General features: G+C 37.6%; 1 protein-coding gene across 1 annotated transcript in view; it reads left to right on the top strand.

Moving 5' to 3' along the window:
- RANBP17 (RAN binding protein 17) overlaps positions 1–27,860 on the top strand; it is a 152,041-nt gene that overhangs the window by 82,499 nt on the left and 41,682 nt on the right. The window contains exons 16-20 of the mRNA XM_065643975.1: positions 5,972–6,052; positions 11,138–11,201; positions 11,287–11,395; positions 15,923–16,026; positions 22,196–22,284. Coding sequence (XP_065500047.1) covers positions 5,972–6,052; positions 11,138–11,201; positions 11,287–11,395; positions 15,923–16,026; positions 22,196–22,284 — 447 coding nt within the window. The remainder of the gene's footprint in view (positions 1–5,971; positions 6,053–11,137; positions 11,202–11,286; positions 11,396–15,922; positions 16,027–22,195; positions 22,285–27,860) is intronic.

Raw genomic sequence — 27,860 nt, 5'->3', positions numbered from 1 at the left:
GATGAATGGCATGTTTTCTTTGCTTTCTTGAGGTTTTAAACACGTTTTTTGTTGAGCTGTCTTTTCCCAGATCCCTCAGTTTTCAGTAGTTCACTTTCCTGTATGTAGCTTTAATCTGGTTTTGAATTCGTTAGTAGCAGCTTCTCAGTGAAGGATCGGTGATCCAACTCTGTGTGTTCTTTCATTAACAGAAAACAATTTGAAATACTTGTGTCATAGCTACTAGTAGCCACAGTAGCCACTATTCCGTTTATGGATTAAAGGCTGTATGAAATAGATATTCTTCAAAGTACAGAAACATTTTGAGATTTGCCAATGTAATAGGTGTCCTTTAGACCTTCTGACTGCATTTAAAGTACTACTGTGACATCAGATCCTAGACCTTTATCACCTTTCCATTGGAAGTTAATGAATGTGCCTTTTACTGAATTCCTGTTAAACCGCTTCTGCAGACATGGAGTTTTATGTAGTCAGAATATCCATTAATGGCTGTATTTTCATCACAGACTTACCAGAAATTTTATAGGATGGTTCCCTTAGCATCCACTATCTTGCTTTGACCATCACCTTATAGAGTGTATGCCGAGCAGGGAAAATCTTCATCTCAAACTAAATTTTTCTAATGTGCAAAGACTTAAGATGTCTTCTCAGCCATGTTCAGCATTGTAGCAACAGCAGAGCAGGTTCAAGGAGGGACGAGCTGGGAGGAGTTATGTGAGGGTGAAGACAGGCAAAAGGAGCAATGGGATTTTGGAGGAGCTAGTAGAGTTGCGGTGTATGATGAGGTTCTGGAGAAGGACAATGATCTAAGGTCCCTGCCTGTCTCTGTAGACTTTCTTTTTAGCCTGTTGCCCTGAGGTACTGGCTATTCCTCTGTCTTTATGAAGTTCTCCATCCTTGTTGCTCCTACTTCTTCCCAAAACAGCCCGATCTGATGGTTTTACACCTCTTGGCCTACTGGGAAGTGGATCCAGGCCAGGACTCATGAGGCAGTGTGCTTACAACCAGTAGTAGTCCTCTCCTTCCACTGCTCACCCTTTGAGCAGTAGCTACCTACCTGCCTCCATCCTCCCCTCGATAGGTAAGAGGCAAGGAGATATTTAGACTGGAGTAATTTTTGTTCCATCTGCTCCTTGAGCCTGTCCTGGGCATTTGGCTGAAAGCATCTTGTATTTAATCTGGCTGCAAGCACCTTTCCTTTTCTTCACTTCGTCTTTGTGAGCCTCTTCTGGTTCTTTTCAATTATCATCAAATTCATGTGGAAGTGATTTATCATGAGGTAGATTTACAACATATTTGCCCAAATATTTGGTGGTTTTGATTGTGATAAAATATCTGAAATATTAATAAAATATGCATATCATATCCAAACGTTGCTGTTGGATGCTTTTTGCCTTTTTTTTTTTACTGTTGAAATTTTTTCACTATGGTGGATGCACATATACATAGATACAAATAGAAATATTTTCTGTGTGACAACGTTTAAGTAATACATAAGTATAAAAAGTCTGGATCTCCAAATATTTTTCTGAACACTCATGCTGATATGACTCCATGAATCATAGCAAACTAAAACTTGGCACTTTTATTCACGACAATGTGCATTTTTTTAACTATTCACCTTTGTTCAGATCTAATGAAAAGTATATATCCAATCACTGTCATTGAGCCACAGAGAGCTTTCATTGTAAATGATGATAATCTACAAGAAACAATCAAAACATGACTGTACAGAGCTTTCTTGCCAACAAATTGCTATCTCCGGTATGACTGAAACTTAAGCACCACATAAGGAAGAGATTTTCAACATCTTTTTAGGGGATTTGGATGCCCATTTTTCTTGCACTTTAATGGGAATTGGATAGCAGACATCTTAAGCAACTTGGAAAGTTTGTTTAAAATGTATAATTTTTTAAATCTTAATGATTTTTATAATCCAAGCATAATTGTAATAGCCTTGATCCAAGACTATTCCTACATTTACACAGTTCAGGCTTTCCAATTCATGTTATCCTTATATAAGTTTAAAAGTTTTTCATTCTCCACTTTAATTATTTAAAAACAAAAAATGAATAAAAACCAACCAACCAACCAGAGAAACCACCACACGCAAACTTGATGGTTTACAGCACTTGTCATCTCTTCCGGCTGGTGGCAACTTATCTTTTGCGACTCTTTCTTTGTGGTTTTACCAGATCCCCTAAACTGAGGACAGAAATTAAGGACAATAGACTAGGACGGAGGGAAAAAAAACGGTCATGAAATAGATTGAAGAGGCTGAAAGCGGATATCTTTGCCTTGATTTTTTTTTTCCCTGGCCAAGTATCATCATGAGTTGGAACGCGCGAAGAATTTCTGTTCCTCCGTGGATGATGTGGTAACCCTTTTCCCAGAGAACTGTAAATTGCAGTATATAATCTTTATTTTTCTTCCCCTTCTAGATTTTATGTTAAAAATACACAGCCTCTTAAAATAATAGTTTAAGTCACCGTACTAAGGGAAGAGCTGTTTGGTGTGCTGATGGAGCTGCGTTAGGAAACAGTTGTAGTGACAGATGAAGTCTCACAGCAAACTGGAAGGTTTGGAGGTTGGAAAGCTGGGAAGCTTCTTCAGGGCAGCTTTTAGAAGCTAAGGGTTTATTCTCGCTTTCTTACTAAAGGCAAACTAAAAGCAAATATTTGAAAGTGTACTGGATTCTTAATGCTATTTCATTTAAAATGCTTAAATTCTCATAGCTTTTCAGCATGGATCAGTGTTACGGTTGCTTTTCTGTTTTGTGTTTGTGTGTGTAGTTCCGTATTTTGATACTGATGTTGTTACCAAGATTGAAAATATTCTGCCATTTTTTTTATTTCCACTTTTTTGTCCTTGCCTTTAAAATGTGTTCAGTGCTCATCTACCATGTTTTGGTGAATTTGGCATTGGCGTAGCTTTTGATGAAGGTCTTATTTTCTGCATCTCATCTGAAACTTTATGGTTAGTTCCTTTGACTCCATTTCATTTAGTTCATATTTTAAATCAATAATAAGCCGCTTGAGAGATGAAGAAGCAAGGACACTAGCACTTGCATTTAAGTGCTATCTTGCCATGGTTTCTCCGAGAGCTGTAATTTTTTCTTCTCTTTCATTCCTTGGCTTCTCTTCCTACATAGTGGAAAACCGCTTTTGTGTTATAAGGTAGATTTTCACAAATTTTCTCAGATACTTGAAATGTTTTGTAGATATTTTTTAAAATATTACATTTTATGTGTCTTTCATCTTGCCTGATATTGATAACGCAGAAACAGAAATGGGAATTGCTACGATTATAATTGAAGTTTTTCAGCCTCTATTCACTCATGAGTATTTTCTGGCTTTTATTTTATTACTTCATCTTTCAGCATCCAAATACAACGGTGAACTGAAAGAATAGATGTATATAAAAGTACCTGAATGTTGGAAGGAGAGCCTTCATTATACAGTTCTAATTTTCTCTTCAAGGTGTCACTGTGACTTCTTGTTTTTCTTTAAATGACTACCGAAGGACGAAGATTTTGCTCTTTTGCAAAATAGCCTTTTTATGATTTTTATATTGATGTCAAATCTGGATAGTCCAAATTCATTTTTATTGCTTTGTATGGTATATACTTGTTAAGGATTTAGTGCAACTATAAACATCTCCAGAACTCCCCATAGTAGGGATAAACTGTGAATTATGGACTTGCTCGAGTGGGCTATTTCTTTAAGGCAATCTGAACCTCTGTAGCTCTTCATAGAGATTTTATAAAGTAAATCAATGTTTGTTTGTAAAGCTAAACTGAGGAATACTGCTTTGGCAATTGCATTGTTATTTGCCTTTTCCTGAGCAAATAATTCTAAACAGTTAGATGCTTTAAACTGCATTCTTGAGTTTATAACTTCCTGAAAAAGAGATTTCATTTATGTGGTATAGTACATTCCTTAGCCTGTGAAGATGTAAAAGCAATAATCAATGCTGATTTTAAGGCATTTAATATCTATTCGTCAAGATCTGTGTTCACAAAATTGAAATCCTATTCCCTCACGGTATAAATAGCTGGTACTGATTTTACCTCCTACATTGTGGTCTTTCAATGCTTAAAGCATATTCTACAGACAAGGAAACTGAGGCATACAAATCTGAAGTGACTTATTCTGGATCACAGGGCAGTTTGAGATTTACCCCAGCAATTTGATGTCACCATCAGGAATATGTGCAGGGCTTCTGAGCCGGAGAGCCCTGCTGCCTTTGTATTAGGCTGTGTTTAATTTGGCTGTGTTTAACAGGCTGTGATGGCCTGATTTTGTTTCTCTAGATGAATCCAGTACCAGAAACTCTGCTGTGAATCTCTCTGTCTGGAGGAAGGAGGGACATCCAACTTTCTTATGCCTTTTCAAGCAATTAAGGGTGATGGTGGGTGTCCCAGAAGAGCAGGGCATAGTACGTGCCTTCAAAAAAGGGAATCTGAGAGGGTGCAACTTGTTCTAGGCTGATCAGGCCAGCCTGGATTCTCAAAGGAGTACTTGAAAAAGTTACTAGGAGCCAGTGTATGATTAAGTGATAAATGCATTTGGGCTATTTGGGGGAGTGGGGCTGTAGTTTCTTCTTGGACTCACTGGCTGGAGTTTCCAACAGGAACAGTTAAGTAGCAGATGTTTGGACTCAGTAAAGTTGTTGGCGCTGGCCTACAGGACCTTCCCATAAACAAAGTAGGAAAAGACCGATAACAAGATCAGTGACTCTCAACTTACTGTTGTAACCACTCCTCATTTGAAAAAAAATACATTCCTCTGCTTTACTGGCTTCAATTTACCCTTTTCGTCTGAGGGCTACTGCCACCTCTTCACCTCCTAATAAATCTTGTAGAACACCCCAGATTCCATCCCGGGTCACTGACTGCATCCCAGTACAGAAGAAGCTGTAGGAGGTCCCAGCTCTGTGCTCCATGTCTCACACGGAACCTATGGAAAAGGTAGTAGAGCAAGTCATCATCAAGGGAAAAATTCCTCGCAGAAAGCGTTGTCAGGCATTGGAATGGGCTGTCCAGGGCAGTGGTGGAGTCACCATCCCTGGAGGGGTTTAAAAGGCATTTAGACGAGGTTCTCAGGGACATGGGTTAGTGCCAGAGTTAGGTTATGGTTGGACTCGATGATCCTGAAGGTCTCTTCCAACCAAAATGGTTCTGTTCTATTCTATCTCCGGTGTTAGCTGCCCAAATCCACTGAAAGGTGTATTACAAGAGTTTGCCTTCAAAAATGGAAAGTGGTTTTATGTGGTGTTCCCCAAGGACTGATAATAGGTCTGGTGTTATCCTATATCATAATTTATGCATTGGTTCATTAATCAGAGTGTGCTTCCTAAATGCACTGAGAGGGGCTGCAATTAGGGAAATGCAGCATCTCCCGTGTATCTTGGCTTCACTGAAGTGTTTGGTGTAGGGAAGAGGAAGAATAAGGATTAGTACAAGAACTGTTTGGTAGAGTTTCACTGGGAATTGGGTTTATCAGTAGCTCTGTGAATTGGCCCTTAGTTCTTCTGTGCCCCGTTTCTCCTATGGAAATTTTCATAGGGAATTTGTAACAGTTTGGTTTTTATCTTGTGAAGAATTGGGCAGATAAATACTACAGAAGTTAAGTGGCCAGATATTGTGTTGAAAAGATAGATATAAGTAGGGGTAAGCTTCAGATAATTTATTTTATTATGTCAGATGATGGATTTTTTTTAAATGAATATATTTGTTACAGTATTAGAAAAATGTTTTAATCCCTCGTTCAGGAGAAAGAATGGCATGTTTTTGTAGCATTTTCTGTCTCACAAATGGAAAATCCTAAGACATGACAGAAATACATTTATAGTACAATGCACTGCTGCTCTGAGCTTTTGCACTGCACTTGTCAAAAAGGGGAAAATGTGTTACAAAATCTCACTCTCTTTTTTGGTTCGTTTTTGGTTGGTTTGGTTGTTTTTATTCTAGTGTTACAAATCTTAAATACCGGGGAAGATGTGAGCCCGTGATTTCAAGAACTCTTCAGTTTCTAAATGACCTTTCTGTTGGATATCCTTTTTGTTATATATACCATAACATATTATTTGAAAATATTAAAGTAAAAATTAATATGTGACTTTTGTTGTTTCATATGCCACATTTCTAAACCAATCAGGTTATTAATATTTATTCATCTTGGTTTATCGTTTTCTGTGCAGAGTTTTTAAAAGGTGTGCTTATTTCCACCTCCTTTTTATCAACAAAAGAGAACTCATATAACGAGTTGCTTATGGTCGTCTGTCCCCTTCCTAATATTCTTGAAGTCAATACCATCGATGAGTCAACAATATTGAGGATTTATTCTGGTAGCAGTTGAGAACAGGACTGGTTTTACTCTGAAGATGGGTTAGTTAAGACATGAAGCACACGTTAGGTTTTCAACACAAGCCTCTTCACGTGTTTCATTGTAGCCTGATTCTAAGCTCCTCACTATATCATGTGGGATTTTTGCATGTGGATTTTTGTCAGGGCTCAAGGAGTTTTGTGAAATTCTTACCCAAATTATAGTTGCTAACTTGCTATCCATTGCAAACATTTTGCATCTTATCCTAATATTCACTTATGAGCTGGAGAAGGACGTTTGCTCTTTGAATTTTCAGTCAATTGAGCAAGAAGATTTAAAAAAAAAAAAAAGTAGTAGTACCTGTTTTTGACATGACACAATATTTAAAGGTATATGACAGATAATAAACCACCAGAGCTCATGAAAACATGCAATATAGAAATCCTTCTCTATTTTAAAATAAAAACAACCTTTCAGTAATTTTCTAGAGAAGATTGTTAGACAAGCAGAGGGGAAGGCACCTGGAATATGACAATTGGTATCATTTTATTTCTCCATAGAACTCTAATCGTATAAGAACAACTTTAATATATTTCCTTGGGTTGAAAGATGAGTGTGGGTTTCCACATTCCATAAGTTAATTTTGTTTAATGAAAATCATACAATGTGTACTTCTATATGTTTACTTGAAATACCATTAAGCAGCTAACTTGATATTTTAAATATGCGTGTGTTTATGGTCTCATGGCATCACAGAAACAGGACTGGAAAGACTTGAAAATGAAACATTACTAAGGAATTTGACAAAACAGAAGGGAGACATTTATTTCATTGATAAGATTTATGGAGAGACTAATGAGCTCTCTCCTCTTTTATACTATATACTTATTGCTTCACTAAGTTTCAAACCACTTCCAAAATAACCAAGAAATTTAACATAGTGCACCGAACTTATAGGTCCCTGCTTATTTACTTATGTACATATACTTGCTGAAATAATCAGCCTCACATTACTGCTGAAGCCAGCAAGCATCCAGCATTTCATGTCTTGTGGAGGCTTTCAAAGGCATCTGTTCACGTGGTAGCTCTCAAAAATGAGGGTCAGTATAAACGACTGGTGCCAGTAATACTTTTCCAAGGCTGGAATGTCTGCATAGCTTGAGGTTTGAAATTATATTTGCAGTAAATGAGTGTCTGCTCATGAAATAGATACAATAATATCAGGACCTAGAAAGGATTAAAAAGTACATATTTAACAACCTAAGTTCTCTAGAAGAGTAGAATTGTGATGAAATTGTGTTTTTCTTCTTTGCAGAAACTTGCGAACTGTTGCAAGAGCAGTTGCAGACCCCTCTGCATAGTCAGGATGTAAAGCAGCACTGCCTGCATAAATATACATCTGAAACATCAATGTGAAATGGTTAAAAACTAGTAAATAGAGAGATTAACTAAGAACATAAATACCGAAAATGTGTTCTATGACTTTTGGATGGAAATAGTTCAAACAAAAATTCCGAGAACAGTAGCTTAGATGGGTGGGGTTGTACAAAGCTTTAATGCTGGTTCACTTCACCGCGATGTTGTATTAGTTAAGTTTAAAATTGTGTTCCCTGGCAAACCATAAAAGATTTCAAAAGTATTAGACACCCACTTTTGTGCTGGAATTTAATATGCAACTTTTTATTGGAAAATAATCGTCCTTGTCTGGCAAAATCCACCATGCAATATTTCTGTTAGTAGGCATAATGCAATAAAGACTGGGAGGGCTATTTATCACTACAAATTTTGAGGATTTCAGGATTCTTTTTATTATTTTAATATATTTCTTTGGTATTAAATCAGAAAAATGATAAATTACACCTGTCGAGGCTGTTTTTCCTTTTTCCCAGAAAATGATGTACAACCCAATTTCACTGGTCATTTTGGCTTTTAAAGATATGTATTTTTTTCCTATAAAAACTCTACCAATAGTTTTTTTTTAATAATAATACCGAAGTACTTTTTATTTCAAACATATGAAGTAGTTTATAACTACTTCCTGGCATTGCAAACTTTGGCCTTTTCACATTATATTAGGGTTTTTTTTAAAGGCATTAAGTATATATTGCTTTGAAAGAAGTAGTGTATTGTTAAGATGCTGGATCCAGTGGATCAATTTTCAGTATTTGATATAGATTCAATTGTGGCTGGCCTGAAAGGTTAAAATAATAATTTATTTTATTTCAGTACTTTACGTCAATCAGCTTCTATACGGTCTTAGAAATTGGTATTTTTCTTTTTTTATATGGATAATTATCTTTTTTCTAAAAGATAACCTAGAATTAAAAGCATACCTTAATTCCAGCAACTATACTGTAAAACGGGGCGGGGTGGGGGGGGAAGAAAAAACATGAGACAGTATTAACAACAAAGGCAACAAATGAGTGGAGCTGGTGTCATGGTTTACATTACTTTCACAATTATTCCAGGTTTGCATATTTCGAAATATATTAGCCCAATTTGATTTCTAAGCTCAGTTATTTGAATTATAAATCATTATGTCCCTCCTAGCTGATCAGTCGTGAAATATCTTTGAATTCATTTACATAATGGAATATGTTAGTCATTCCTTTATGTCTTTGAAGCCATAGTGCTCCCTCATGCACATTTGATTCTTCCTAATAATTAACTTTTCCACTGTATATTTTGGTAGCAAAATCACTACAGTTTCATTGTTATTTTGTACAATAACTTTGGGTAAGATATTTATAGTCTCTCAAAAATTCTTTATCCGTGTCTTTGTTGGCTTTGTTATGAAGGGCTCTCCCTTGTAACAGAGAAGAAAACAAAACAAAATTATGTAGCTTTGCAATATAAAACCAGCTAATGCTATGTCAAATGTTATAGATTGACAAAGGAACATAATCTTAAAACTGGATTAGGAGGTTTTCTAATAGCAGCTATAAAATCTATTCTTACACTTTTAACTGTTTAAAAAGAATTTAATCCATTTAAAATGAAAAGGGAAATTGTTTGTTCCCATAAAAGTAATCAAGCTCTTCAATCAATTATGTGTAGGAATGGCAGAGTGAAGCAAGCAGCAAGGACTGAAAAAAAATGGTAACAATAATAAGTGTTATATGGGTAGTGGTTTGTAAAAATCTGTGTTTGTACAGGACTGTAGGCACTACTGTACAGTCTAAAGTTATGCGATTGTACTAATTATTTCTTAAAGAATTTCAGTGCCAGAGAACAGTGTTTGGTAAACTAACGAGTCCTGGTTTTATAATAGCCATCGTGCAACGTACAAGCCCGTAAGTCATTTCATTCGATACCTTCAATGCCGATGAGTGTTTCTGGGGTTTAAATTCTTCTATGGCATCCCTTAAAAAGTGTATTAGTATATTTGGATACCACAAAGCCTTTTCTATCCCCATTTTATGGATGTGAAACTGAGACAGTGAAATTTAACTGACTTGTGGAAAGTCATCCGGCAACTTTATCTGAAGCGAAGGAGAAGCAGGAGTCAGAAAGTCCAGGCCATTCCTTTGGCCGTTCTCTGGCACCTTTTTTGCAAACATCCCTTGGGGCAGCGGTTCCCTCTCTACTAAAGCTCACCAAGATGTCAGCATGGCTCTTTTTGGAATACATAGGATTATCTCCTCTGCCCAGCCCCAAGTGTTCGAATCACACGATACAGGGAATTAATGCGTGCTCATGTTATGAACCATGTTCATCGTTAGGAAAGGATTCATGTTGTGAAACCAGTCTTAACCATCTGACCTTTAAGGTCTTCTGTAACATAGTTTTTGCAGAGTCAGGTTTTGATTTAATATGATCTCTCATGGTTTTTTAAAAGAAACCTTAAGAAAAATATTACATTTCATCAGGTGTAACTGCCTAATAAGTCATGCTAGAATATGTCACCTGTAGAATAAATACAGTCTGGGAAATATGTTGCTGTGTCATTTAGTGTGTGTCTCCCTGGGAGCCTTTGGGGACAAGGAGGTGCAAACGGACTCGAGCTTATCCCCCCTTCAGCCCGGGGCGGCGGATGGACCGGAGCCCTTCGTGCTTAGTTCATACTTAGCCTAGTCAATTAGGTTGGCTTTGTATTTTATAAGGGTGAAGAAATTGGGATTCCTGTGGGAATATCCATAGATACGTCCAAAATTCCCAGCTATGCCTCCTTGTTACGGACTTCGCTCTGGCTCTGAGACTTTGCGTGTTCTTAGAAATTTCCATTCAGTTCTTATACATCTGAAAATATTTTGGTTAAGTGTTTAACATCGCTTAGTATGTACGAGGTGTACTTTTTTCTATTGTAACTGAAACAAATGAAATGTGAATTTTGATGTGTCTGGAAGATCACCTCTGTGATTTTGAGGCCGTTACTTCAGAGCTGCTTAGAGCTGCTGCCAGCCCCGTTGCCAAGTGTCAGTCTTCTTCAACACAGGCAGTTGCAAAACCACCCCTTTTTTTTTTTTTTTTTTTTAAACATGCTGGTGACATTGGTCTCTCTGGGAAAAAAACAGTGCCATTTATTATCAGAAACTCCCCATTTAATTATAAAAGTCACTTAGTTCATCTCTTTTGTGACTAAAATATATGCCATGCAAAGTAATTTCTTTAATTAATAATAGATTGTGGTCTTTAATGTTCTAAAGAACATCTCTAGGACATCTATTTCTAGATGAAATTCAGATTTTTTAACATACATTTGTTGTTGTTTCAGTTAGAATTTTTTTCTCACTAAAAATTCTCGAAAGCTTGTACAACCTGATAGTGTAATCGTAATGCCGCAAGCCTGATTTTTCCTTAACACGTGCTACTTATGGTCTCCTGAAAAGGCTCGTGAAAATAGAGGCTGTGAAATTCATGCTTCAGAATCACACAGTAAGTTTTCTCATTATCGTAACAAACATTGTGTGCTGTACGTTTCGTAGAACACTTAACTTTTCCTACGCTTCTGTTTCACCAGAGTAAGCAGTTCCCTTTCCTGGACATCGGTGGGGACTGCAGGCTCAGTGACCTGCGGTGCCGGACGGTGTTCTACACGGCTCTCACACGGCTTCTCATGGTAGATTTAGGTAAGGTCATCCTCCCGTGTCCCTGAGACACCTCGCTGTCCTGTGTAATACTATGAGTTTTGAAGGTTAACCAGTCAATCAAACAGCAGCTTAATTGTACGGTAAATATGGTATAGTTGGTATTTGAATCGCTGTCTATCGACTTCTGAGATTATGGTATTAAGCAATAACCCTGTATTCGTTTGTTGTCTTCTGTTGGAGAAATAAGCAGGATGAGTTGATTTTTTGCACAGAAGCACTTTTTGTATTAACTATGAGAACTTACCTGAGTAAGCATTTTGCATTTCCAGGTGAGATACTGATTATGCCAGAACCTTCCAGCTTACAGTAGAAGGTTTTTTATTGCACTTTTTCGTACAAGTTCCCAGTACACAAAGACTGTGAGTTTTAACAAACATTGGCAAGAGCTCTGCAATTCAACCAGCCATACTTAAGCCTGCACTTGGGCTTATCTTTTGAGTTGTTCCGTGGAAATGAGAGAGATTAGACACGTGTAAAATCCAGTGCACGCTTTAATAGCGAGATGTGATGAAGGCTTCGGTCACTTTGAATCCAGTCACTGCCCTTAGCAAGTCTTTTGTGTCCTGATTTCCAGCCCTCACACAAGGACTTAACCAGGCAACGTGTGTGCAGAAGAGGTTGACACCGTCATAGCCAACGGTGGTTGTTTCTCCCCTTGCTGACGATGGGTGCCTGTACTGGCTACTGCTGAGCAGAGCTGGAAACAGTCAATTTTGAGGCAAGACCAAACCACATTCAGCAGCGTTTTCTTAAAAAATGGCAACTGTGAGCTGGACCTGCCTCCCTTGCAGTTAAACTGTGTTCAGCACCGTCTCAGTGTTGTATCACATAAGCAATAGGTACATTTTCTAATATAAAATGGGTTACACATGCAGTTTCAGTAACTTTTCCTACAGGGGGAAAAAAAAAAAAAAAGGATTTGGTAAAAACAAGCTTACAGGTGCTAAAAATTATATCTCAAAGTAGAGGTTGTGTAAATATACGTCAGGCAAAATTCAGGCGCGTGACTTACAATGGGCTGCAAGCTGATCGAGGTCGTTGTGATTCCTCTGTTTAAAAGCTCTACAAGATCTTAAGTGATTAGGAGTATTGGGGAAAAACAAACATCAGTCTTTGGGCTATTGTCCTCGTGTCCCCACTGGAATAAATTTGGATTTGAACTGGTAGAAAAGCACACCTAGAGACACAAGCAGATACAAGTTGTGTTTTAGGATGCAAATTTTAAAAGTAAGACGTATACAAGCTGTCCTTTCTCTGTGTTTGTGCAAGCATTAAATGGCAGCATTCCTACCTGGTGAATTCCAACTATGCAAACCAGCATTTTTAGACTAAAATGCATTGTACCAGTTGTCATCTTTGGTTTTTTTCAAATTAAATGAAGAACTTTATATAAAATCTTTTTATATGAACAATAAACGATTTACATGGAAACCAAAATTTAAATATATTTTATTGGTGGTTGTGGTTTTAAGTAATTGTTTGATGTAGAAATATTTTTGGAGATTACTTAAGGACAATAAATTCAGAATATTTATATTTTAAACAATGTAATGTTGGAGTGACTGGCAAAAGTTAATTGTAGTAGGAAAAAATCAGTAATGTAGTAATTGGTATTTGCTTCAAAATGCACTTTGGTTTCTGTTGAATTACTTTAACCTTATATGAATATAATTAGACTTTGAATTCCCTATGTCCCCCAGGTTGTGCTTTAAATATTTTTTGGCACTTAGAATTGCAACATTTTGTCCAAGATTTCTAAAGTAAACTGAATATTCGTTAGTGTGGAGTTATAGTAACCAAAACTAATACAAGAACACCTGTAAAAGTTAGGTTTAAATCAAAGTTTGTACTAGGATTAATGAATTTTAATCACTTTTTCTTTTGCACTACTGAAAGGAGTAGATCTAAGCTGTATAAAATAGGTTCAGGAGGTATTTGGCATGATTTGTCAGATGTCTCTGCTCGTGCTCCGTGCCCAACCTCGCCAAGTGAGGCAGGTTTAAATCACTGCTGTTGTAACCTGCACGCAGATCTGCCAGAACTTAGACGTGAGGCTTCTCTTTTCTTTCAAATGACATTGTAAGGATGTGTACGCGTAGTTTGCGTTAGAAAATGAACAATTTACCATGGTAGGTTTGTTTAGGATAGTTTTTTCCTTTCCTTATTAATCCTGTACTCTTCGTGGGATATGAATGTGGCTTGTACAGGAATGCAAAAGAAGTGTAAAGGCAGTAATTCGTGTTTCCTTTCTAAAACGTACAAATTATTTTACTAATAGGGCAATACTGTATAGGATCCTAATAGTATATTCTTTCTTCATTGCCTATGCTGAAATTTAAAACAGAAATAGCACATAAGATTTCCCCTTACCCTGCTTCCAGAACGAGTTGGTTGGTCATTCCAGTGGTGGTCCCAGTCAGCATTGGACATTCCAGCAGTTCTTTGGTCCTCTCAACTTTTTAAAAAGTATGCTTGAGATTCTACCTTCGGGAAGGCTTCATCTTGAATTTGGCTGTGTATATAGTATCTTCACGGAGTTCCTCTTCTAATGATACACAGCACTCTAGATGAAGTGGACTACTACTTTTGCTATGTTTTGATAATTCAGGTTTCTCCTGAGAACTCTATAAGAGCAATTGAGCCCCGATCCTGCATAAAGCAGAACCCGAATGACTTCTGTGAGACTCTACACTGGCATGGGACAATACCAGAATGGGGCTTTTCCTAAATGATTGATCTTTTTATTTATTTTTTTTTTAATGCTCTGAGGAAAATCTGATAAGCAATTAAAAGGAGAAAAACATCAGGATATGCAATGCATATAGAAATAGTTTAGCTTCTAGGAGGGTAAGAGGAAGCTGTCGCTGGTCAAGCAAAGAGATTGGGAGCAGAGAAACTCGTACTGTGTTGGAACAGGATGCACGTCCCAGATTTGGCCCCTTACTTTGCTCCTATAAGAAAGTTCTGGAGCATGGATCGTGATTTGAAGTCTCTGTAACTGGAGCTGACCAGTGCAGTGGCAGTAACTGACTGAAAGTATTTCCGTTGCTTTTAAAAAAATGTGGAAAACGGGGCACAAAAGGCCTGTGGTACATGGTAGCAGTTCAGGTCACAACGGGAAGTATTCAGAAGTGAAGAAATGTCATCATTAGGATTGCATCTGCAGCTTTCTTTCCCTCTCCATTGTAAATATTTAGATTGTTAGGAGGCAGTTTTAACTGCAAGATCACAATTATTCCTCTCAGAGGATATTTGCCTCTTTCTGTTCAGAAGATGTGTCATCCTAGCTTAATGAGGAGCTACTGGGTATTTTGATTTTTTGTGTGTGTGCGTTGTCATCTGGATTTATGTGTTAGTCCACGCTTGGCTTTCTATTGTGACTAGTTTCCATGCTTTGCTTTCTGTTGTGACTGTTTTTCCTTCCTGGCCTTTTTTGGCATTCTTACTGTTGCACGGGGGTGAGTGATGGGGTCTGCACAGCATCCCTACGGACAAGAGGCTGGAATTAGGCCCATTTTACAGGTGGGTGTGTGAAGTGTAGAAGCTAAACCGTAAAGCTCAGCCTAACTCTGCACGACCAATTTGGCACACAAAAGACTCCTCCTAACTCCGAACCTCAGTTGCAACTTAGTTTGCCAGACTTTGCTGATGAAGGGGGAGGGAAGCCCTATAGCAAAGAGCTCTTTAAAGAACATAAATTAAGTTCCTAGTCTGAATTACTCTCGAGGGGAATCTGCATGTGAGAGGCAAGCTGCCCTCATTAAGGGCCTGCAGATAAGTAGCGTGAGTACCAATCCTCAAGCAAATTGCCATTTCTAAGAAGTTGATGTTGTTTAGAGTTACTTGTTCAGCATCATGACAAAAACAACCCAGACTTCCCGGTTATCTGAGACAATCTCTTTTTTTTTTCCCCTGCCCTACCACAATATCTTGTTTCTTTTACTCTAAATTCACACCTGAAACAAATGAGGCAATAGTGTTATACAAATCACTCCAACACACTCCAGATGTTTTTCCATGGCAGCTGCATTCCGTATACTAAATAGGCAGGAGGTAGCAAAAAAAAATAGCATATGATCATAAAAGATAGTGATTTAGACATCATGCTACAAAGTACACCCGTGAAAGGGTCTAATTTATTGTTGCCTTTTGAAATTTAACATTTTCTCAGTGTTGAGTCTTGACTTTCTTACGTGAATATTCTTCTAGGGTACTGAAGAAATGCTGTCAGCTTAGCAGAGAAAATAGAAATATGAAAAGGAAAAAGATGTGAAAAGCAGAGATGTGCCAGTCTCTGATACAAGTTGTTTGCGATCAACAATTTGTCTTTGTTTATAGCTCAGTAAAAATATGTCAAACCTCAGATTTTTGTTCCTGTAGGTTATATGAAAGTTCCGATGATGTCAGTGAGACCTTTCTATAAAAGCTGAAGAGACTGACCCTGCCAAACAAGCGTGAATATGATGTGATGCTTTTGCTGGTTTGTTTTGGTTTCTTTTCCTGTAGGTGAAGACGAGGAAGAGTTTGAGAATTTCATGCTCCCCCTCACAGTTTCATTTGAAAGTGTGGCTCGGATATTCAACAGTAGTTTTGAACAAGAAGAAGCAAAGGTAGGTTTATTTCAATTCTGGGGAAAGAAATTATTGATGGGAAAAACTAATAGTGGGGCAAGCATTTAACAACAAGCTTGTCCTGTCTTCTGTCTCTCTTGGCATGTATTCTTATATTTATATTTATACCCGTATACATATATATAATTAGGAATGTAGATGGTAGAAAAACAAACACTACAAATGACTATTCTAAACAAACTTTGTACAAAGATTTTTATAAAGGCCTTGGGATTTTTCAGTACTTTGCAGATCTGGTGACCCCATGTGGTCCCCATTTATAATCAAAGGGACAAATTTGTCTCCAGTGATAGCTTATCTGTTTCATGTGTAATATTCCCCTTTGCCATGCAAGTATCCTGTTTGTGTATATTAACGTATTTATTTGGGGGTATGAGGAGACATGTTGTAACTCGCTTGATAAAACACTGCTGCTTTAAAGTATTTTTTCGAACAAGAATTTATTATATAAATCAGGACTTTATTAAATGGCTGGGCATATATGTATAAATAGGAACTGGTCTTGAAGTATTGCACCCTTAAACTGAACAAAGTGATTAGGATAACTGATAGCTAAATAAGGTTTTTATGTGCCTGTGGGAGCCATATTAGGATTGATTTGACAAGTCAGTTCAGCTGTGGCAACAGTCATAATATCTAACACAACATTATGTTTTATTAGTAAAATCCTTAAGTGTAGCAAGCTGTTTGTGTCAAAACAACAGTATATTTTAGGGAAGAAAAACACTTGCTAGATGGAAGCTGCATCATCAGGAATGATAATATATTAGAGCACTGTTGCATTAAAGAGATCCCCTTCTCCCGTCACTGAATAAATAGTTAACAATGCACACTGGAGCGCTCGCTGCAGCTACACAGGGTAATTTCGAAGGAACCCTAACAGTAATTTTTAATTTGCTATTTTACAATGTGATGGAAACTTAAATACTACGTCATCGTATTTATCCATTTCCTTTCATAAGAAACTAACAGATGTGCTAGAAAGATTTAGTAAATAATTTGTCTGCAGTTCTGCAGTACATCTCTGACATTACCAGAAGATGCACAGTTCACAATAATCGCTTGAATTAAGCTTAATATTTTTTTAATAGAACTTAAAGCTATTTTAACAATTACTTAAGTCTAGCTTCCTCATTTGTTGTTGCTTTATGTATTTAATTTTAATAACTTTTCATTTATTAAATAGGCACAGTTCAGATGCAGTTAATCTATCTTGGATTCACCTCTCATTTTCAAGTTATAAATCCTAAAAATCAGAACAATGAGGTCATTCGATAGCACTACCCTCTCTATAGGAAACCGCATTTGTTGCATGTGAGGATTCAGTTTATTAAAATAATTTTGCCATTGTCCTGTCCGGTTTGCTTGACACCACCTTAGTAGAGAAACTTTAATGGAGTGCCTGTGATATATTCCTAAACTAGCAAGTTCTTAACGACCCTGGAAAGTGACTGCTTGATTACACTTTAACGGTATTTGCAAATAAAATCACAAGTAATTAAGGGGAAATCTCCAGGCTTTTGAGCAAGTTTGATGCATGATAACTGCCTGATTCAGCTTCATCTAGAGTAATGCTGTGTAGACAAGAGCTACTGAGATCAATAGCAACATAATGATAGTGGCAGAATTAAGTGAGTAACCTGAGAACTGTGTCTTCAGAATGCATGCAGCTGCCACCAGGCAGGGCCACACAGTGCACTCCCGCTTCCGTCCTAAATGTTCATCAAAAGACGCCCTGCAGGAAAATGGAGTTAGATGCTCTTTATTGCTGATCGTGTCTCTTGCCACATTTATCAGGGAAATTGGATTAGCAGTTGGCAGCTGCAGGTAGACAAGGTTCTGCAGTGATTAAATATGCAGCTTGGCTGCATTTGTTGTGACAGACCTTTAGTAAATTCTACTGTAAGCACCATCTGTCTAATTTGTATAAAGAAAACTTGGTGCTTTAAGCTACTGATAAAGAACTGAATCTGTTGCTTTATCATAAACAAAACTTTTGCTCTAAATTCTCTTAAGCGTAATTTATTAGGTTAAAGCTATTTTTCTATCATGATGAATAAATAATACATGCAAAAGTGCTTTCAGGTACTTCATTTTGCAAGTACTGCAAACAAAAACAGTTCAGTTCTTCAATAAAATGCTTAGTATTCCGATCCACAGGGAGATGACACTGTGAAAATATCACTATGAAAATGGTCCAGGACTGCCAAATTCATTTAATTTGTGGGTTTTACTAGGACTTTCTAACTGGCTAGGGGTTTCTTTGTTTTTTAATATTTCTGAAATACACCATTGAAAAACAGTCACAACAAGGGAGCCCTTTCTTTTTAAAATACATTTGTAATCATTAAATCTGCATACAAAACATATGTTTAGGTTTCTTTTCCAGGGAGATCAAATATAATTGAAGATGGCTTAAGTAATTATGTGCTTTGCTTTCCTTTTCGCTGTTGAGTTTGGGTTGTTTCTGGGGTTTTTTTGCTAGTTCCTTCTTCCCATTTTTTTGTTAATAGGAAAAAATGTCCAGTATTAAAACCACGGCTAATTTTCTCCTAGGAATTTCAAGGTTTCTCTTGACAATCCAGTTAAGTAATATATCGACGGGGTAGCCGGAATCTCAGTAGCACTTTGTTTATAGTTGTGACATCATCAGATTTGCTAGAAATGCATGAAAAAAAGGATCTGAGGAAAAAGCAGTTAAATAGCAACATGCTATCTTTAGCCGGTTTGTAGAAACTCCATGCTGTTAAATTATTTAAAATCCTTGATTTTCAGCTTGCACACATTAAAAGTTTTCACACTAAGTGCCAAATGTTGCAAACAGCACTTTAACAGAATGATTTTGCTTTGATCCCTGTAGCAGTTCCTGAATAATTTATCACAGGTTATTGCCTTAATTCTGGAGAGGGATAGAGCAATAAAGGCAGATGAAAACACTCCAGTTGAAACACCTTGGGGCCTGCTCATTCCTCTGACACGGCTCTTTTGTTGGAACTATTTAGAGGTTATTAAGACGTGTCTCCAGAATTAAGAGTATGCTGTAAGGATGAAGACAGCCATCTTAATTCTAAAGACAAAGCGCAATGACCCTTCACCTTTTTTTTTCCTTTGTTGTTATTATATAGTAGAATTATGAGGGTAATATTATAGCTGCACCCAGTAGTGCCACTGTAGTTAAGGGTCTGTCAGACTTTCCATTACAAGCCCCGTTTTGGGGGTGGGTGGCGTGAGTCGTCTCGTCTGGTTTAAATTGCGTTAGTCAGACACTTGGCACGTGTTGGCAAGTCGTAGGGTTTGCTCTGTCACTATTTAAATTTTCTGCTCCCTTCATTTGAAAAATCCGTTGAAAAATCTTCTTTGGAACTTCGAAACAAAAAATCTGGATTTCTTTTAAAAATTGCTTTGTTTTAATTAGTCTTAAGTAAATCTATCCCTGACATTCAGGGAAGACTATTTCAAAATAGAAATTTGAACAAAATTGTTTCTTTAGCAAGAAAAGCAATGTATAAAGCCCCACACTACTGACAAGCTCCTCTTGCAATGTTTCTTGTATTTATTGTTCTTCACTTCTCATCTGACTCGTTTTGCAGTTGCTGGTGTTGTTATTAACTGTCACTTTGCCCCGGAAAGGGCTGGTGTTCGGTTGTGTATTCCTCAAATTACTCGGTTAAGTTTGCAAGGCCCTTCGAATCCCACAGGGTGACAGACAAAAAGTAGATGTTGATGTGTTGATTGTCATTAATAAACGTTATGCCCGTAAGGGCTATTCAAAACTCATAATGGGCTAAAATTAGTCTGTCTTGGGATTTTAGCATTTTGTTGGTTGGTTTTTTTTTTTTTCTTACTAAATGTGACTTAAGCAAGCAGGAAATCTAGGGTGATTTTTGCACCTGTTAGAGTTGAAAGGTATTTTTATCAGTGACCTAAACAGATCAGGACTGATCTCGGGATTCTGTGGGCTATTAAATAGGCTGTTTGGCCATTGCCAACTATAGGCAGTGTTATTTTCTAAAGTTGAGTTCCAATGGATAATATCTAAACCACCGAGTTTGCTGGGATCTTATAGAACAAGAATATTATGGTGCCTTGTAGACTGAGGTCATTTATTAAGAATAGTGTTGTAAATGGCATGGGCTTTTTAAGAACAATACCTGAACTTAAAGAATAGAACACCAAGAAATGTAGTTTGTGTAATAGTTGTTCTTCTTTCTTTAGAATTCCAGGTCAAATGGTGTCTGAAATTGCCTGGTGTTTGCATAGGTTCCCAAAAACCTGGGACTATAGTTTAAAGAAAGCTGCGCATACGCTTTTATTAATAGTTTTTAAAGTCTCACAACCAAACTGTTCCTAAATATATTTTCAAAAGAGTGTTTTCCTACAACCAGTTGTTTTCATAAAGATAGAATAAGCATGTTAGAGGAATATGCGTTATTTTCTAAGCCGTGTCGTGCAGAGCGCGGTGAGGTGGGAGCTCCTGCTGTCCCAGTGCATCCGCAAACAAAGGCAAGTTCACGTCGGTCGGGGCCGTGGGTCCCCGTGGTCCCTGCAGCATCCCTGCATCTGCAGGCCCACTTGGCCCCTGTTTTGTGGCTAGAATGGGCAAAGGAACCCAAATCAAATCTGGAAGATTTCCACTTCCTCGTATATATTGTTGCATCTCCATATCCCTTCAGAAAGAAGTATAAAGCGTTGCTGACAAGTTCTTTTAATTCTTTACGGTTTGGCCACCGTGTCTGCTAAGCAGTTATTTTCTGTGTAGACAAAACAACACACAAGTATGAAAATACAGATGAATATAAACCTACAATTTTATATTGCATCTTCTCAGCATTGAACGCTTCCTCTCTAGTGATTTCAGAGTCCCTTTAAAGTTAATGAGAGTTGAGACCTCTGAGCATCTTGCAAGTTCAGGCCATTTCAATGCATGGCAGAAAGGAAATGCAAATATTAAAATACTCCTAGCAACCTCACCAGTGGTTTGCAGAGAACTCAGTGTATCCTTGGATAGATCTGTGTGCACCATCCAAGTCAGGTGGACTATTGGGTCTGGATGTGAAAAGCAGAAATTAGCCCTCGTAAGATTCAGGCATCAACCGTAATTTGCTCTTTATGTGATCAGTTAAAATTGATCTGTGAATCTTTTATATTTCCAAACACTATAAATATTACACTGTAATCACCAAGGGGTACATTATCGAAAACTCTGGTTTTAAAGAGAGAACTCTTTACTGAGTTTTTTTTGCCATGCTTCTGTGATTATTTTTCTGGGGTCTGTGGTCTTTTATTATGGTAAAAAAAAAAAAAAGTGCAAACCCCACGTGCAACACACAAATAAAATGTATTAAAACTACTTAATTTTCAAAAAAGAATATTTATATCAAAGTAAACTGAAAAATTTGTTTGTATTGTTAAATTTTTTGGTTTTAATGATGTCTATTAATTATCCCAAAACCATCTTTTTAGTAGGGGCTAATTATCTATGTACAAAACGTTGTCTGCATTTGAGCTGGAAGGGTTCTGAAACCACATTCAGGCATTAGAAGGAAAAAAGAAATTAATCTCAGAACTGACGTTAATATAGATAGAGATTTGCATGTTTTTCGGGGGGGAGGGGGGGAAGAAAAAAAAAAAGTTGCTCTTTGAAGAAACCAAACTTGAAAAAATACTTTAAAAAAAAAAGTGTTAAAATAACAGTACAATGAGAATCTCAGTGCAACCTTAATTGTAGCTTATTATGAGTATCAGTTAGTCTTACACTTCATTCAAAATATTACAAGCTTAAATTAAGGTTTTATTGTTATTGTTACTTTAAATGTATTAATACAGGAAGCACTTTTAAACTTTAATACACGGTATTCATATATTGTGTTTTAATTTGCATTATTCATTAGGATAGCATATTGAATAACCAAAAGCATTTCCTCAGCATTTTGCTAGTGTTAGTGCTATAAAACTTGGGGCAATCTTGTCCGTTCAAAGAATCTTTGTGGTTTTTATTAAAAAAAACAACAACAACAACAAAAAACCAGAGCGAGCCATTTAAACTAATGAATCAAAATCAGATACACGGCCATTATTGGCTGATTATTACTCCATCTGCTCGGCGCTAACGTGAAAATCAATTACGGTGCCTCTTTCCCACTGACAGCGTCTGCTGGTGGGGCTGGCGCAGGACCTTCGCGGGATCGCCTGCGCGCTCAACACAAAGAGCAGCTACTCCCTGCTGTTCGGCTGGCTGTATCCTTCCTTCCCGCGGGGACAATGCCCGCTCTGTGCGGGGACACCAGGCCCCTCGCATTAGTGGCACCGCGCGGCGCAGCGGGGAACGGGAAACAAAGCTGACCGAGCTCGTGCGCCATCGGCCAAAATTACAGCACAATGGCAACCATGCGGTTAACCGGGGAAGGACCATGGAGAGGTCACTTTTTTTTTTTTTTTTTGGTCATGTCACACTGCTAATCTAGGAAACGTAGCCAAGTGTTTTTCTTCCCTTCGTAAATCCCAAGTGTTTTCATAAAAAAAAAAAAAGCTACATCTTAAACTCCAAACACGATGTACCTACATTTGGTTTAACATCAAAAGTGCTTAAAAAACACTGCACAAGTGCTGTCTGGGGAGATTTCTCTCTCTGGTATGAATCATGTCTTTAATTTAGTCAGTTACTTTCTATTTATGTCAACTCTATTAATATCGCAACACCTGCAGTCTTCTCGATCCAGAAGAAAATGGACATCTGAAAACTAAATCAAAATCTCTAGATTGTAGTTTTCTTCAATAAGTAATGACAAAGGAACTCTATTTGCTTTAAATGTTGTGTGCGTTTTTATGCCAACAAATACAAGAATACTCGTGGGTATTTTTCTAATACTATAGAGAAATATTTTGTATTTTTATAAATACAGTAGCTGTAATTCTCTCTTAGGCACACAGTCATATTAGTAACAAACTGCTGAAATATATAGTGAAGTAACTATGAAAATATTTGTTTTATAATTTAGATTTCACGAAACTATGGAAGTTAATGATATATTTGTTTATTTCATGGACAGAAAAAATACCATTTGAGTACAATTACGTGCTTCACTAGAAATTAAGCTTTTAAAAATAATTTTATTTCAAGCAAATAATGAAACCCTACCATTCACTAATAATCTTCCTGGTTAATAAAGAGGAATGCATCAATATGGAATTGCAACTAAGAAATTAGCCTTTAAGGACTGAAACGCTGCACAGTGGAGCGTGGTCCTTGTGTGGTGGGCAGTGGGATCCTGATGACCGTTCAGATAAGTCCTATTTAAGACCTTTGCAAGCCTGCGGTGATTCTGGCTCAGGTTGCAGAAGGTAAGCCCAAAACATAACGCAGTGTCATGTTTATTCCTTTAATAATCAGTGGAAAGCATCCCTTAATTTCAGTTGTAGAGGACTGAAGGTAAAAAAAAAAAAAGGGGGGGGAAAAAAAAAAAGCACTCCTGAAGCCAGGCTGTGAATTAGCAGCACATTTTCCAGTGGGCACCATCGGGTACATTTAACTTCGTTAGTCCTGCTTGTGCTTGCGTTACACTAAAACGTAATAATAAAATCAGGAAGATGTGCAAAAGCAGATCAGTGCTGCTTCTATTTCAGATTGGTTTTAATTTGTTTTGCCTCGTGCAGTATCGCAGTCCTCTCCTGTGCAGAACTGCACATCTCCAGGTGCAGGAGGAGGGACAGCACGGACTCACCTCCTCTCCCTTTGAAAGAAGTGGAGTCATCCACAGAGCTGCTTTTATGTACAAGGATCCAGGATATGTAATCCTCAGGACCCTTTCCTGATTTTTTTTTTAAATTTAATTAATTTATTCCTTCCAGTTTCTGAATTAAGTTTACTTCAATAAATAAGACCAGCCTCCAACTTTTGGATTTCATTATTCTGTGTTAACAATAAAAACAGACTGAGATGCAGCTGTGTGTGGAATGCAAAGCTCAGGCCTTCTCGGGTTCTTTTGCCTTGCACAGGTTCAAATTTTTGTTTTCTTCCACCCCTTTGGGTGTGAAGGATAAGTGCCCGCTCCTGTTCAGTGGGTTTCACCTCATTTGCCTGAGTCCGGCTTCATCCAGGTATTGATCCGAAGCATTAGAGCCGCATAAGCTGCTATTATTGCAACTCTGATTTGCTCTATATAAAGACAGAAAGATAAAGGAGAAGGGTTGGTCGGATGCCAGTTGTATCCTATAAAGTTTAAATATCCTTTGATTAACATGTTTCTTTTATAGTTTCAAATATACAATCAGAGAATGGTTTTAATAGCAAAGAAGAGCTGTTTTTCAAACAGATTTTATTCTGTTATGTTGGAAGCCCTGGTATTCCAATATTGAAAACGGCAAATACAGAATATTAGCCAAAATAAATCTGATTTACTTGCATTCATTCAATAAATAACAATACAAAGAGGCAAGGAATAAAAGGCTAAGCTTTTGATATAGCATCAGGTGATGCTTATTCTGTATTGAAGACTATCAGAAATAGTCACTTGTAAATTGTTGGTAGAATAATGTATTGATAAACTTTACAAGTGATTGCAGGAAATATTTTGGGTATGAGCCCTGTCCATAACAAAACACGTTACACTCGGTAATCTCTCACCTGAAAGATTCTTCTGGTTTTTGGTTTAGGGTTTGTTGGGGTTTTTTCTGATCACAGTGTTTAGGATTTAACTCTTGTCCAGTAGATGGCAAGAATGAGCAGAAATAATTTCTTCAAAGTCCTTTTGGTCTGGGGAGGGGAGCAGGCGCGGGGGACACGGTTGTATCTTGTATTTTACCATGCTGATTGAGTTATTAGGATCATGGTTTAGAGGTGAATCGTCAGGTATGCTGAAGCTACACTACGTTGCCAAATAGGGCTGTTTTGTAGCAGGCTTGCTTATACTAATTGAGTTTCTCTAGCAAATCAGGCTCCTTGGAAAAAGGCCAAAGGCTTTTCATAATTGTATTGACAAGAAAATGAATATGATAAATGGTGTTCATTCAGCTGAGACAAGATTTATAGTTTTCCTCTGGCGAGGGATGAAGAGAAAATACTTATAGTAAAATTTGTTTTAAAGTTGTATTAGGTGATCTCTCAAAAGACTTCATTAAAATATTTCCAAATATTTTAAGCAGCTTTAGGTGTTAAGTACAGCATCTTCCCAAAGCAGCCAGTAATGAAAGATGAAGAAAAACATCACACGAACAAACAAAACAAAAAACCCAAAACCCTGGATATGAAAGTCATTTATTCTTCCTGAAATATTGATATGTCAAGCTGTCAATGACGATTCCAGTACCACAGCTTTGCAAAGTTTATTTGCCTTTTGTATTCATAACATGTGGTCTCTGTAATTTGTAGGTCAGTCCTGAACATGCAGGTGTGGCCTGAAAAAGCCTGTATACCACTTTGAGTAGAATCAAACCTGTTTTTTCTTAACAGTGAGGATTTTCCTTATGTATCTCATTCTGCTCTTTAATTCAAGACTGCCTGGGTAAGACGTTGAACGTTTAATGTGATTTATTCCTTACTAATATCAGGCTGTAGTCTAAGGTCCTTGATCTCGATTCAGATACGTCCATGGAGATTCGGTTGTGAGTTCAGGGTAATATCCACTTTTTTGCTACTTTCATTTACTGTTTCTTACAGTTAGGTGGTAACCTATAGGCAATTTTTCCTTTGTTCCTCCCAGTTGATTCTCAGTATTTAATGACTTCTGTTGTCTAGAAAAGAAAAAGACTGCAATAAGAAAATGGATTGCAAGAATTAAATTATTAGGTTGACTCAGAGTTACAGTCAGCTACACATGGTGTAGATGTGTGAGTGCATTAAATTGTCTGCCTATATAAAATACCTATGTGTGTGGATCCATAGACGCTAAGGTTGTAGAAAAGTGAGCTGCTATTGAAATGTTTTATCTAGTGGTCATTTAGAAGTTGCAGTTGACCGAGGTGTTCAGGTGTCTGATCCCGTGCTGCTTCAGGAATGGATCACTAGAACAAGCAAACCCATCTTCTCTCCACACTACTATTGTTACATTTTTATCCAAATTTGTATCCTATTTCTTAACGAGATAAAAGCATGGGTGGCAGTAAGATGGCTTGTTCAAAACAATTCTGCTTTTGAAGAACTAAATTTTTAAGTTTATATGTTTTAATGAGTTGGGATTGAGTACAAAATTGAAAGAGCCAAGCAAACAGCTGTAGAGATTGAAATTTCCTGATCACAAGAGAAGAGGAGAGCACATTTCCTCAGGAAGCAAGGCTGCCCGATCAGTAATCTGCTTGTAATTGCTGTTATTGCCAGTTGCGTTGATTCAAACCTCAATATCACTTTTTGCAGTTTGAATTCCTTTGAGCTTGAACTGACTGATCAGACAAAGTTCATGGCTTAGCCAGATTCCTTGAAGCTTGTGGTTAAAACTACTTAAAAATGATACTCTGCTTAAAACCAATTTATTCCACTTGGTTGGATTTATAAAAGAAATAATTGCCGAAGCCTTTCTGTTGACCCTAGCTTTTGTAAAATTAGACTATAGTTTCCAGTCTTTCCTTGTCAATGAACGTGGACTCGGTGCTTAAGTTTTTGAATTAAGATAGCTCATCATATTGGATGTGTTGGCAGCCTTTGATACTGCTGACTTGCATTTTAGTTGTGGGATTTGATTGTCAAGTTACTCTCTTGGCCATGAAAATTGAAAAGGCAATTGCTTTCTACCCTGCAAAATTCCTCAGTGGGGCTTTGCAGCGTTTCACATCTCCCTTTTGTGTACCAGGGACTACTAGGAATGCTGAGGAGGCACAACTTAGGAGAATGAACAGTGCAGCTCACTTCTGTACCTTCCATGGCATCTGCTGCATTGTGAGAATATTGACCATCTTCTCGTGAGAGCAAGCTGAAGTCCACCTCAGAAAAAATGGAGCTGGCATTAGTGAATTTTTAAAGGTATGAGGTGGATCATCTATGCCCTTTGAGGGTATTTAATGCAAATAGAATTTGAATCCTTGATAGGATGAGAGGAAACGGCCTCAAGTTGCACCAGGGGAGGTTGAGGTTGGATCTTGGGAACAATTTCTTCCCGGAAAGAAGACGCGGAGGTGAGGTTCTCAGGGACATGGTTTAGTGCCAGGTGTGGGTTATGGTTGGACTCGATGATCTTGAGGGTCTTTTCCGACCAAAATGATTCCATGATTCTATTAATTTAAATCCCAGTTTATTACCGGGTGATTCTCCATGGTATGTTCAACTCTAGCTTGTCCGATTTAAAATGTAAAGAACCCCATAAAGGAGCGAGGAGCAAGGTCTAAAGTATATCTCACCTGTCAGCCTCATCAGTTGGTGGCTGCAGTGCCTCAAGCAGCTGGCAGCAAAAGCGCAGGACGTGCTGGATGCTCTGACGGGCAGCGTGGCCAGGACGCCGTCTGTCTGTCCGCAGCCCTGTCGCTCACACTCGCGCTGGCTCTGCCACTTCAGCCTCACCAGAGGAGCCACAGCGAACCGAGATGTGGCCGTCTTTGCATTTCCTAGAAGCCTGTAAACCTGTATGTATTGCAGACTTTTCTTTTACAAGCCCGTGTTGACTGCTTGGCTTGTATTCTGCTTTGTAAGATTGGCAAGAGTTGCCTTTCTTGTCTGAATAGGCAATAGCATTTTCCTAAGAATCGTCACCATTTTCATAAAATAAAAACAAAGCAGAATGATATGACATGAAACAAAGTTAAAAATTAAAAATAAGTTTATTATTAAACAAAACCGTTCCCTGCTAGGTCATGTTTCAATAGTAAATCATATAGTTAAAATCTCTTGG

The sequence above is a fragment of the Caloenas nicobarica genome, chromosome 13, assembly GCF_036013445.1.
Source record: "Caloenas nicobarica isolate bCalNic1 chromosome 13, bCalNic1.hap1, whole genome shotgun sequence".
NCBI lineage: Eukaryota > Metazoa > Chordata > Aves > Columbiformes > Columbidae > Caloenas > Caloenas nicobarica.
This window is presented reverse-complemented; position numbering and strand designations above follow the sequence as displayed.